This window comes from Lycorma delicatula, chromosome 5 (assembly GCF_047948215.1).
Source record: "Lycorma delicatula isolate Av1 chromosome 5, ASM4794821v1, whole genome shotgun sequence".
NCBI classification, from domain to species: Eukaryota; Metazoa; Arthropoda; class Insecta; order Hemiptera; family Fulgoridae; genus Lycorma; species Lycorma delicatula.
Window position 1 is genome coordinate 169,146,596 of NC_134459.1, and position 12,555 is coordinate 169,159,150.

General features: G+C 31.0%; 1 protein-coding gene across 1 annotated transcript in view; it reads left to right on the forward strand.

Moving 5' to 3' along the window:
• Nucleotides 1–12,555, forward strand: part of LOC142325792 (neural cell adhesion molecule 1-like) — a 962,523-nt gene that overhangs the window by 639,544 nt on the left and 310,424 nt on the right. Inside the window, exon 7 of the mRNA XM_075367823.1 lies at nt 8,062–8,212. Coding sequence (XP_075223938.1) covers nt 8,062–8,212 — 151 coding nt within the window. The remainder of the gene's footprint in view (nt 1–8,061; nt 8,213–12,555) is intronic.

The following is a 12,555-nucleotide window of genomic DNA, read 5'->3' on the forward strand; positions in this document are numbered from 1 at the left end:
TCTAGTTAAGATTTTTGATGCATGACTAGTTAAACTAATTTTTCTGTATTCTTCACATTTATCTGCCCCTGCTTTCTTTGGTATCATAACTATAACACTTTTTTTGAAGTCTGATGGAAATTCCCCATTTTCATAAATATTACACACCAGTTTGTATAATCTATCAATCGCTTCCTCACCTGCACTGCGCAGTAATTCTACAGGTATTCCGTCTATTCCAGGGGCCTTTCTGCCATTTAAATCTGTTAATGCTCTCTTAAATTCAGATCTCAGTATTGTTTCTCCCAATTCATCCTCCTCAACTTCCTCTTCTTCCTCTATAACACCATTTTCTAATTCATTTCCTCCGTATAACTCTTCAATATATTCCACCCATCTATCGACTTTACCTTTCGTATTATATATTGGTGTACCATCTTTGTTTAACACATTATTAGATTTTAATTTATGTACCCCAAAATTTTCCTTAACTTTCCTGTATGCTCCGTAAAAAAAAATAAATATCCTAAAATGCTTCGTTTGCGATTTACAGCTAGTGAAAGATTTCTCTAGAATTTCAGCCACCCGGTTGAAATGAAATCGTACTGAAATTTTTAGGACGTTAATTAAGGTACAAAATTAGTTTTGGTCTTTGACCGGAAAAATCGAATAAAATAGGTCCCGGAACCGTATCTGCTGTAGTTTACGAGAAATTTGCGATGAAACCAATAAATTTGGATTAAAATCCGTACTTCAACGTCAAACTGGAAAAGTGTTTGACGTTCAATAATTTTGTTAAATGAGCAATACATACACAAAAATTTTTAAAACAGCGAATTTAATTTTGAATAAAATGGTGTAAAATAAGTTGAATAAACAAAGATTAGTTAGAAAAATTCGAATTTTGTTTAGAAAAAGTACACTAAACCAAATTGCATTTTATATACCAGTTTATAATAAATTTTCAAAAATGAACCCGCCATTTTCAACGCATTTCGCTTGGGCTGCGCTAAACTGCATCGATAATAATTTCATCAATAACAACGTCGTGTTGGACAGATCGTTCGTAACTGGTACGAATACTAGGTAGTGAACCTACTTCCCGAAGTTTGCTAAACTTCGTGCTAATTTTTTTGGAATCTGGAATCCTGCAATTTGAAAAACGTATTTCATATTCTACTGCAGCAGCTGTAGCATATGAATCCCATATCATCATGTTCCTCTGTTGTAAATAAATAAACGAAACTTCTAGAAAATTTAATTCTGAACAGAATGGTGTAAGATAATTTGAACAAAATAAAGAAACTTTAGAAAAAATCGTATTTTATTTACAAGCAGTACACTAGACCAAAATGCATTATACCAGTTTATAAAATGATAAAAAATAAACCCGCTATTTTCAACACATTTCTTGCGCGCTTTTGAACTGCTTCTGTAGTTCATTCCTAGTTTTTCAGGGCTGTTCTCAAGTTGCTCACCCACATTCATAATGCGTATTATGAATGTATTATGAGAGTCCTCAAAAAATGTATTTTTGTTTTATGTACAATATTTTTCATCTACTTCCAGACGCCAAAATTTAAAGGTGTTACATCAGGCGATTTTGGTGGCCAGGAATGTGGATTACCATGATCGATTCATTTCTCAGAGAAATGATGATATAAGTGAGTGGAAACTGCACAAGAGAAGTGGATAGGCGCGCCAGCGTGCTGGAATTACAATTAGCGTCTCAGCGCTGGAGGAACACCTTCAATCAGCTGCCGAAATCCTTCTTGAAGAAAGTACAAGTAGACCTTAGCATTTATGCGATTAAGTAATATGAACGATCCAAACAGCTGATTGTGAAGAAGGCCGCACTATAAATTGATGCTAAATCGGTGTTGGAAATTAACAGTTTTATTACAGTTGAAGTAACTGATTTAATTACTCAATTTATTAATTTTAATCTTTATATGTGGTTTGATTAAAGTCGCTGTATTTAGGAACATAACTACATCTAATGAGGAATTATACAGGAACTGTATAACTGTGTAAATTATAATTTTTTAATGTTTTCTTCTTTATAGAGAAAAAAAAAATTTATAAAACAATCAAGAAGTAGATTTTTCATTAACGGATATTTTATAAAGATTTGTATGAAAAATTCATTGAATTACTTTTTATGATTTACATAGTAATTTACATTTAGTGTGATTATAACACGTAAAGAATATTAAGTTTGCTTTGTATCGTATATTTATTTTATGTAATTTTCTTTTAAAGTTTATTATATTTTATTTCTTGATCCTTAATTGCTAGCTGTTAAATTTATTTCTAGAAGAATGTTAATCACAGTCATTAACTTTGACAAATAAGGTCATATAAAATAAACACTTCTCTTTTTCATTTACTTTTTTATTTATTTCTTTTTAAAACTCAACTAATCATTTACATGTATTTAACGTATATTATAAGAAATGTAATATTAAAATAAATAATTGGTAAGTTACGTGGAATTCGGTATTAATTAATATATAAAACAAGTTACACAAAATTACGTTTAAAATAAAGCAATATTAACAGCTATAATACTGATTGAGACCGAACCATAAAGGAGAAATACATTGTAAGGAAGGAGAGTGTTAGAAGGGATGTTACAGGAATGAAAGTGCTTCTGGTATCAGTTCACTTATTTCCTATGCTAAGCACGCATTGTGCTTACATACTGTATGTCGTTTGATCCGGAGTCCCCCTTTTCCCTTATCTTCATCTTTTGTAATGTCGCGCCCTTTGATAGACTCTCCATTAATATTGAACGTCTCAAATTCCATTTCTCTCAGTTCTGTTTAGAACCAGACCGTATACCTCCCCCCCTCGCTTTTTAATCCCCGTTGTATATTTCAATTTATAAAATACATCCAGTAAATTTGATCATGTTAGTTATTATTTATTTATAGAGTATTAAATAAATGCTCTTATACCTGTGTATTATTGTTGTTTTAATACTGTTTGTAGTATTTGCAATATAATTGTAATATCCCGTTGCTTATTATTATACACATTACACGATATATATTTATAATAATAATAGCAAATTTTAAATATATATATAATATAGGTATATAATACGTAGTATATGCTATATGCTATGTAGCATATAGAAAATTTGAATAGTTCAATAATAAATAAAATATTACTTTGTGAATTTATTTTTATGAGAATTTATTTATGTATTTTTAAAAAAAATTAATTTTTTTCTATAAATTTTTTTTTTTTTATAGTCGCATAAACAGTTACAGTCATTAGCGCCTAAAACAACACTGCATCATCATAAATAAATAATAAAGAAACAGGAAAAATAAAGAATAAACAAAGACAAGAAACAGCAAACACAAACTAATTTACATAAATCAGACAAAAACCACGAAATTGTATTCTTCAATCTACTATAGGAGAGAAACTGCAACAGGCGTTTAATACCTTCTTTCCGGTTTAGTAGAAATTTCATATCTGAACCCAGGTCTAAGTTTTGTCGGATGGTTCAAAAGAATGGCTAATCAAAGAGCAGGTGGTAAACAGACCATTTGACCTTGCACGCCTCACAAATCTGCTGAGGAGAGCCAAATAGATGAGCGTGGGTAAGCCTGGTATGTCCAATCCTTAGCCGAGTTAAGATGAGAAAGAGGTTTGTCGAGAAAATTCTCTCGGATGTTATGTAATGCCGTGGGAGGACTCAGCAGCCAGAACTAATTTCAGTGAGTTCGCAGTTTTACTCGGACAAACGTCATGAAGTCTCTCTCACATGTCAACTGTACTGGGACGCCATTTATTGCCGCTCCCTTAGCAGCCTCATCAGCCCGTTCGTTCCCGAAGATGCCACAATGGCCAGGGACCCATAGTAATGTCACAGTCTTATTTATCCTTGAAAGGATATCATGAATAATCTCTCTTTTTCTCTCTCTTTTTTCTGTTTAGCCTCCGGTAACTACCGTTTAGATAATACTTCAGAGGATGAAATAGGATGATATGTATGAGTGAAAATGAAGTGTAGTCTTGTACAATCTCAGTTCGACCGTTCCTGAGATGTGTGGTCAATTGAAATCCAACCACCAAAGAACACCGGTATTCACGATCTAGTATTCAAATCCGCGTATAAATAACTGACTTTACTAGGATTTGAATGCTGGAACTCTCGACTTCTAAATCAGCTGATTTGGGAAGACGCGTTCACCACTAGACCAACCAATAAAAATTGGTTGGTCTATCACTGGTTATCACTGGTTATCATATTTTTTGTTTTTTTTATTTTTCTGGTTAGCCTCCTAGAATTACCGTTCAGGTATTACTTCAGAGGATGAATGAGGATATGTATGAGTGTAAATGAAGTATAGTCTCAGTTGGACCATTCCTGAGATGTGTGGTTAATTGAAACCCAACCCCCAAAGAACACTGGTATCCACGATCTAGTATTCAAATCCGTGTGAAAATAACTGGCTTTACAAGGACTTGAACGCTGGAAATCTCGGCTTCCAAATCAGCTGATTTGGGAAGACGCGATCATGAATAATCTTGACGATGGATTCAGAACGTCTGCAGCTCAAGCTCTCAAGTACACTCCTAGAGTCGCTAATTTTATTTTAGCAATTATATAAATCAATTTACCAAAAAAAAATATATATAATTAATATTATTGTAACTTTTTTTGTCTCAAAATAAAATTTACAGTCGGTTATAATATTAAAGAAACCATAACTAAACATGATCACATACATACAATTATATGCAAAGAGATTTCCATCGAAACTCCCCAAAAATTACATATTCATATTCCTATAATGAATATTCAATGTAGATACACACGCAAAGTTAAGACAATGAATATTACCACTGATATCTCAGCACAAAAAAAAACAATCATAAGAATTAATTGATAAACAGAATAAACAATGAAACACTGAAACACTGAGAGAAAAAAATGAAACAAAATTAAAATTAATAACGGAAGATTAAGCCGTAGGATGTTGAAATTTTGAATTTAGGACTATTGTATCATCTAGTTGTGCATCTTCCCTTTTGATTGCAATCCACTGTACCAAAAGTGTCCAAAAAAGACCGAAATCCAAAAAGATTTGGTTTTTGACTTCTTCTTAATTGCAGTAATAAGCCCTCATTGAGAGCTTTTTAACGGTATATCATAAGTGGTACATATTTTCATTGGTTCCAGAGTTATAACCAAATAAAACTTTAATCAATCAAATATTTGGATCTTAGGGAAAGGTACATTGGTTCGAATAAGACTTCGTCTCCTTTTATTAACTTTTTTTTTTTTAACCCTAGAATAGTACCTACACACAACAATAGTGAATGGACCTATACGTCTTATAGACGTACAGCCCTGAAAAGTGCCAAAAAATGGTATAATAAATATTTTAAATTCTGTAAATGTCAATAAATGTTAAATCTTCTTCTATTTGCATACTTACTACATATCATAGAATGAAAAATGGCTCTTAGAATTAAAATATTAAACAAAACTGCAAGTAAGAAAACATCATTATAGAAAATAAATTTGAATTCGATTCCCAGGAATTTTTTCAAGCAGGTAAAAATGTTTAAATGAAAGGATGAGGTATATAAAAAACACTTTAATGAGATTTAAACAAAAATTGGTCATAAATTTATTATTTTTTACAAACTTGGCAAATGTTGAAACAATGTTCGCCACACACTGGCTTTCTGCAGTTGCAGCAGGTCATTTTACTCAATCTTTTCTTCTTATAAGAACAGTACGTACAATACTGCCTTTTTTCAGATTTTGATGCCGCTTGTATTTCAACAGGTGCATCCGTCACACCGAGACAAACTTTTATGATGCTTCGTAGATTGTGAGGCATGTGTGACTGTTTCAGTCTCTCCATCATCCACGGAATTGACAGTTGATCGGCCGATTTCATGAGGAAGTGAAATCTTGACAAAGGCTTCTTGTCACCATTATTTTTCATAAAAAAATTGTGCAAATAAATAATGTAAGCATTATAGCTTGCTATATTTAGCAAAAAAAAAAATGCATCAAGAATAGTACCAACACGCCTGAGAGGCGTGGTAGGATTTGTTAGAAAAAATGCACTGACCTTGATGTGAACACTTCTGAGGTTTGAAGTACACTAATCCTCCAATGGAGAGTCAGGTGTAGTATATCTAGAAGACAGGGGTATTATTCTCCTCCAAAACAAAATGGCGGCTGTTCAACTACTGAACTACGTCTAATAGGCGTATACGTACCATTCTAGGGTTAAATTAAATATATTGAAATATTTTAATTATATTATTTATTTTAATTTTTTAACAATAAATAATAGTTCAATAATAACAATGAAAAAAAAAGAATATGAAAAGTATCAGACCTTATTAATGAAATAAAATTTTTTGTACTTTTTCATTTTAAAAAAATGTGTAAATGTAATTTAATAGGCGTACAAGGAATCATTAATATAAACCGTGAATACGTACAAAATTAAGAAATAATTCAATCAATGATTCTAATTACGTAAACGTAGATTTGGCAAATTGTGACTGTCTATACTCAACTTGCGCTCTAGAAAAAACTATTTACCAAAGGAAGCCATGCATTAAATAATATATATATATCTTTCTTTCATTTTCTCCGTATCTCACTCACTCTCTCTACCTGTATAAACAATTTTATTAAAAATTGACAAAGCTATATGACATGACACTTGTCATGTCATATAGCTTTGTCTATAGTAATGTTTAAGTACTTACTTAAACATTACTATATGTACTCATTATATTGCGATCTACTTTACGTAGGAAACTTCCCCACCACAATTCCCCAGGGAGAGCAATTCAAAAGTTTTAAATGGAAAAGGTAGGGTTGTGACACATTATTTTAAAGAGAATTGAAAAACTTATTTGGCGTAAAAAACTTCGGACTTCAACTTCTTTCTTTCTTTAGCCTCTGGGAATTACCGTTCAGATAATAACTTCATAGGATGATATGTATGGGTGTAAGTGAAGTGTAGTCTTGTACAGTCTCAGTTCGATCATTCCTGAGATGTGTGGTTAATTGAAACCCAACCACCAAAAAACACCGGTATTCACCATCTAGTATTCAAATCCGTATAAAATTAACTGGCATTACTAGGATTTGAACGCTGGAACTCATGACTTCCGAATCAGCTGTTTTGGGAAGACGCGTTCACCACTAGACCAACCCGGTGGGTAAAAAAAATTCTGACTGCGACAACCCTGCAAAAAAATTGTGGTTATTTAATATTTTTCACACTAGCTTCAAGATTGGCTTACAGTATTCTCTCTTAAACAACAGTTCAACGGTGAAAACTAAAAAAATATTTTTAATTTGCTAATTGCTTCTTCTTAAAAGCAATCTACTTTTCGTTACGATTGCACCTCAATCTTCCTTAGGAAAGCGACTCAAAACTTATAATTGGAAAGGGTACAGTTATAAAATATTATCTTAGAGATTTAAAAAAAAAGAATTAACATAAAAAAATTTCAGCCGATGACAATGTTAAAAATATGGTGACCGTTTAATATTTCTCATAGCTAATCTCAAAAATTGGCTATGAAACATCCCATACACTGGTCTCACTTCGGAAAATAAATCGGTTTGAAGTAGATGTATTTGCAAAATTTTATATATATACTGATGTTTAACTGTATCAAATAGTTAAGAGTTTACATAGGTTAACTTCTGTATTTACGCTTTGAATTACAACGTAATGGTAGTACGCAACTAAAGTTTCTCATAAAGTGAGAACTGGTGTTCCTGTTGTTAGAATGAGTGTAACAGTATATTTTACTACAGAAATAATTTTATGGTTTAGAAAAGTTTTTTTTTAGTTTAGTTCATAATTAAATAAGTTTGGATACTACACTTATAATTTTTTTTATATTGTTTGGCCGTGATTTGAAAAACATAAGAAACAAACAATAGTTCTTTATAATATTTGTATTTAATCTCTTAACACTAACATCAATAATCATGCAATATGTTTTATTATTATACATAAAAATGAAGTTACATTTTCTTACAAAATTATTTATTTTTTTGTTTTATAGATGGATGAATGGGTTAATGAGACAGTTGTTACGAGCACTGTTGTATTTTCACCAGCACCTGAAGATGATAATCATCAATTAAAATGTCACGGTGTTAATCCTAAAATTCCTGGTTCCGGTTTGGAAGACACTATCACGTTAAACGTTGTCTGTAAGTAACAAATTTCAAAGTTTAACAATATTTTTTATTTAGTTATTTTTTTAAATAAAATATTTGATATGGTAAATTCTTCATTTATAACATTTTTTTTATGTCGTCTTAATTAAAAAGAATTTTGCTCGTAGACTGTTTGATTTAACGTAGTGGGAAAAAAGGAGCGATTTGTAATCTTTAATGTTTATTATTAATGTGTAATTTGGTTTTCTTTATATATAGCAGATATACCGATCGATTTGACGTTATTTCCGTTTGACGTCACCTTTACTTTCAGTAGTAAAACTTTTTCAGATGAGAAGTAAAAAGTATGATGGAATATTATCCGTACTATCATTTTTTTTAGTAAGAAAATAAACATCTTTATCTACCTGTTTCGACATATTTATATATATGTTTTGAAGGGAATACATAGAATATATATATGTCGCTTTTGAAGAAAAATATTCACCGTTCAAGAAAAGATTTTTTTTCAATTTATCTTGCATTTATAAATATTCTATTTTTAACTTGAAAAAAAGCCTTTTGTAGTAAAAATAGATTTCAATTTCGTTAATTCTACTGAAAAAAGAAATATATATATATATATATATCATAATTTTATATTTTTCTTTGTTTTCTTTTGATTTACTTTACATTATTGGGATTACTTCAGATAAAACCAATTAATATTTGATATTTGATTGATATTTAAGGAGAAAAGGTTCCTTTTGTAGTAAAAATAGATTTCAATTTCGTTAATTCTACTGAAAAAAAAAATATATATATATATCATAATTTTATATTTTTCTTTGTTTTCTTTTGATTTACTTTACATTATTGGGATTACTTCAGATAAACCCAATTAATATTTGATATTTGATTGATATTTAAGGAGAAAAGGTTCCTTTAGGTTTTCTAATTTTACGTATCATTTCTATAAACCAATGCTGCTAGAAGGAAATTATGTTAAAAAATCAGTCAAAAAATGGGATATGATTTTTTTTGTACGTTTTTGACCCAAGGACCCTCAAAAACAAAAAAGGTGGGGGAGTAATAATGTTCGTATGTACGCACATACGTAATTTTTAAAGTTTAATAATTTTTTATTGGATAAATCGTCAAATTTTGTCCAGTCTCGTGTGTATGAGGTAATTTGCGTGTAAATGTTTGGGTTTAATTTTCTCAGAATTTTGCAAACATAACCCCACTTTACGTTAAGTGTTTTTTTTTTAATTTGCCCCAAAATCCCCCTTCTTTAAAAATTGAAAAAGTTATCTTTTTATTTATTACATATTTTTAACCGAACCTTTTTTTATATCTTTCTAGGCATAATAGTAGTTTGTGACCAAATACAAAAATTACTTCGGTGGTTACACTGGGGTGGAGGAGCCCATCAAACTTTAAATATATCGATTTTTTGAATTTTAAAGCGTTTTTTTTTTTTTGGTTAATTTAATTTATCATTATTTTTTCTTCGTAAAAGAATAAATAAGCAATACCAGGAAAATATTAAAACATTTTTGTAAGCTTTTTTCAATTTTATATTATGTATTTTATAATAATCATAATCCATGAGAGAGTGTGTATGTTATTGTGTTATTTATTGTCGACATCAAAATAAATTCTGAAAATTTTATTTTCAAATATTCATAATTTAGAAGTATTTTTTATAAGATGATTAAAATTTTTATAAAAAAAATGTATCATACCATTTGTTGTTACGTTACCATCTGTTATAACAATTTTTTATAAAAATCTATTACCGATTTTGACGAAATATTAACTAATTAAATCGTTACAGTAAAAATGTACATCACATATCTGATACCATATCAGCTCAATTATCACTCAGATACTCCAAGTCCAGCACGTATGTGTATGTGATTCAGTCACCGGACATCTTCACTATTTTCTAGGAGATAAACTGCTAGAAAGTTTCATTACTTTCTAATCCCTGTCTGTAACTTCAACCGAATCGTTTGATCTCGTCGCGAACATATCCAAGGCAGTCGTGAAATTCCTCGTTCCGAGCAAACCACGGTGATTCTGCTATGGATTTCGCAAACTTGTCTTGAAAACTTTGTATTTTATCAAGGTTATTTTTGCACGCCTCATAGCGATGTGTCATACGTCCAAACCGGTTTTAGAGTCACCTTGTATATCAAAAGTTAGCCGTATTAAAAAATATGGCAGCTGATATTCGTTTTAATTATTTTATCTGTGTTTTTTCTTAATATTTTCATCTGAATTAAAATTATATTAATGGTAAGATATCTTAAAACTGATCTTAAGACAATCTGGAACAAGAACACTAGTCTTACTCAATTGAGTTTATGTTTTCCGCTTACTAACTTTATTTCCGTACCTTAAAAATATACTTGAGTGCATTAAATGCACGGTACTCCAGAAATTAAAAAAAGTTATCGTTCGTCGCAAACCAAATATATTTTTGATACATATCAAATTATTAATTTTGGGAAAATAAGAGAAATAAAATTTAAAGTGACAATAGTAATAAATTGTAAAATAACTTGCGTAAAACATTTTATAGTATATAATTTACAATAAATAAAATGCTGATTTTTCCTGATTTTGTTCAATTTTTTACTGGCTTTATCATAAAACATTTTTCCGACATTAAATTGAACGGCTTTTTCATTGAAGTAACACCATAGAAGAAAATCCGCCGCAGTCAAATCTGGATATCTTGGTGGCCACAAGCCTCGACCGATAACACGATTCCTAAAGAATTCCTCGACGAAATCAGAAGTTGAACCTGCGTAGTGCGATGTCGCACCGTCATGTTGTAGCCAGCAGTATCTGTCTTCCTCTTCCAAGAGTGCAATGAACTGAAATAAAATATCCTGATATCGTTCTGCATTAATGGTGTACTCGAAAAAAATAGGACCGATTTGTTTCTTCCGCGATATCGCGCACCTCACGCCCGACTTCTGCGGGTGTAATTGTTTTTCGTGATAAACGTGGGAATTTTCAGCACTCCAAATTCTACTGTTTTGGCTGTTTACGTAGCCATCTGAATGAAACCGTGCTTCATCTGTGAAAAATAACGAATCCATAACATTAATTCCCTTACGCAGAAATCGACGGAGCCGTTGACAATATTGTAGCCGTTTTTCTTTGTCGGGCTCAAGAAGTCGATGAACCGTTTGAATGCGATAAGGTCGTAATTGCAATCGTTTGGTGGCCCGATGAATAGTCGATTTTGACAAATTAATTTCAGCAGACAAACGTCAGATCGATTTATTTGGCGAGGCGAGTAATCGGTCTTTGATTTCAGTGACCGTATCTGTATTCAACACTGACGCAGATCTTTTGTGTACCTTGTTATTAATAGAACCGGTCTCTCTAAATTTTGCGACTAACCTTAATACTGATGTTTTGTTAGGAGCCGGTTTATCCGGGTACTTATGGCGAAACAAATCTTGCACTGCAACCGCTGATTTCGTACCGAAGTACGACTCGACAATGAAAACACGTTCATCTAGCGAAAACACCATCTTGTCTGTAGCAATACACTGAACGTTATGATTGCATTGTTGTTACTATCGGTAGTGTTCTACTGCGTCGCCGCGATGTTCAGATGTTGGACGAGTCCATTTCAGTAACGAGTAGGGGAGTAGGTTGACTTTTGAAATTTCATGGATGAGTGATTGATGGGTTGCGTTTTATATGGGACACTCTGTAGTATTAGCTACGAGAATATGTTTCTATGTATGAAGCATGTAGTTTTAGAACTAAAGTAAGTAGATCAAAAGTTACAACTCTTTATTTCTTTATAGATTACTATTCTTTTAATTACGTAAAAAAAAAATATATATATATAATAAAATATTATATTTAAAAAAATACGCAACTGCATTAATTATCTAAAAGATACAATACATAACTATTTCTGTTTACTTCATTTATAAATATTTTAATCGACTACTCTAGAAAAACTGTAGTTTCCCTTTTTATATTTGTATGTCCTCGTGAAAAATATGGAATGGCCGAGCTGTTTTTTTATGAAACAATTAGAAAACGATCCATCTCAATTATTTGAATGACATTTTCTAAACTAACGGAGAACGTTTGTTTTTTTTTTTTACGTGATTATGTATGTTTTTCATAGCCTGGTTGTGGACAACTCTAATCATAAAATATATACTTAACAGCAGAAGTAACCAATTACAATTTTTTATTCTGGATCATTTCCCAACGACTTACCGTATTATCAGGTTAAGTGGGCTACCGAATAAAGAGGTTAAACCGAGATTTTTTAGATATATATAAAAACAGGCTCTTTTATAAAATACTTAAACTTTTATATTTATTTATTTTATAAAAATAATATTATC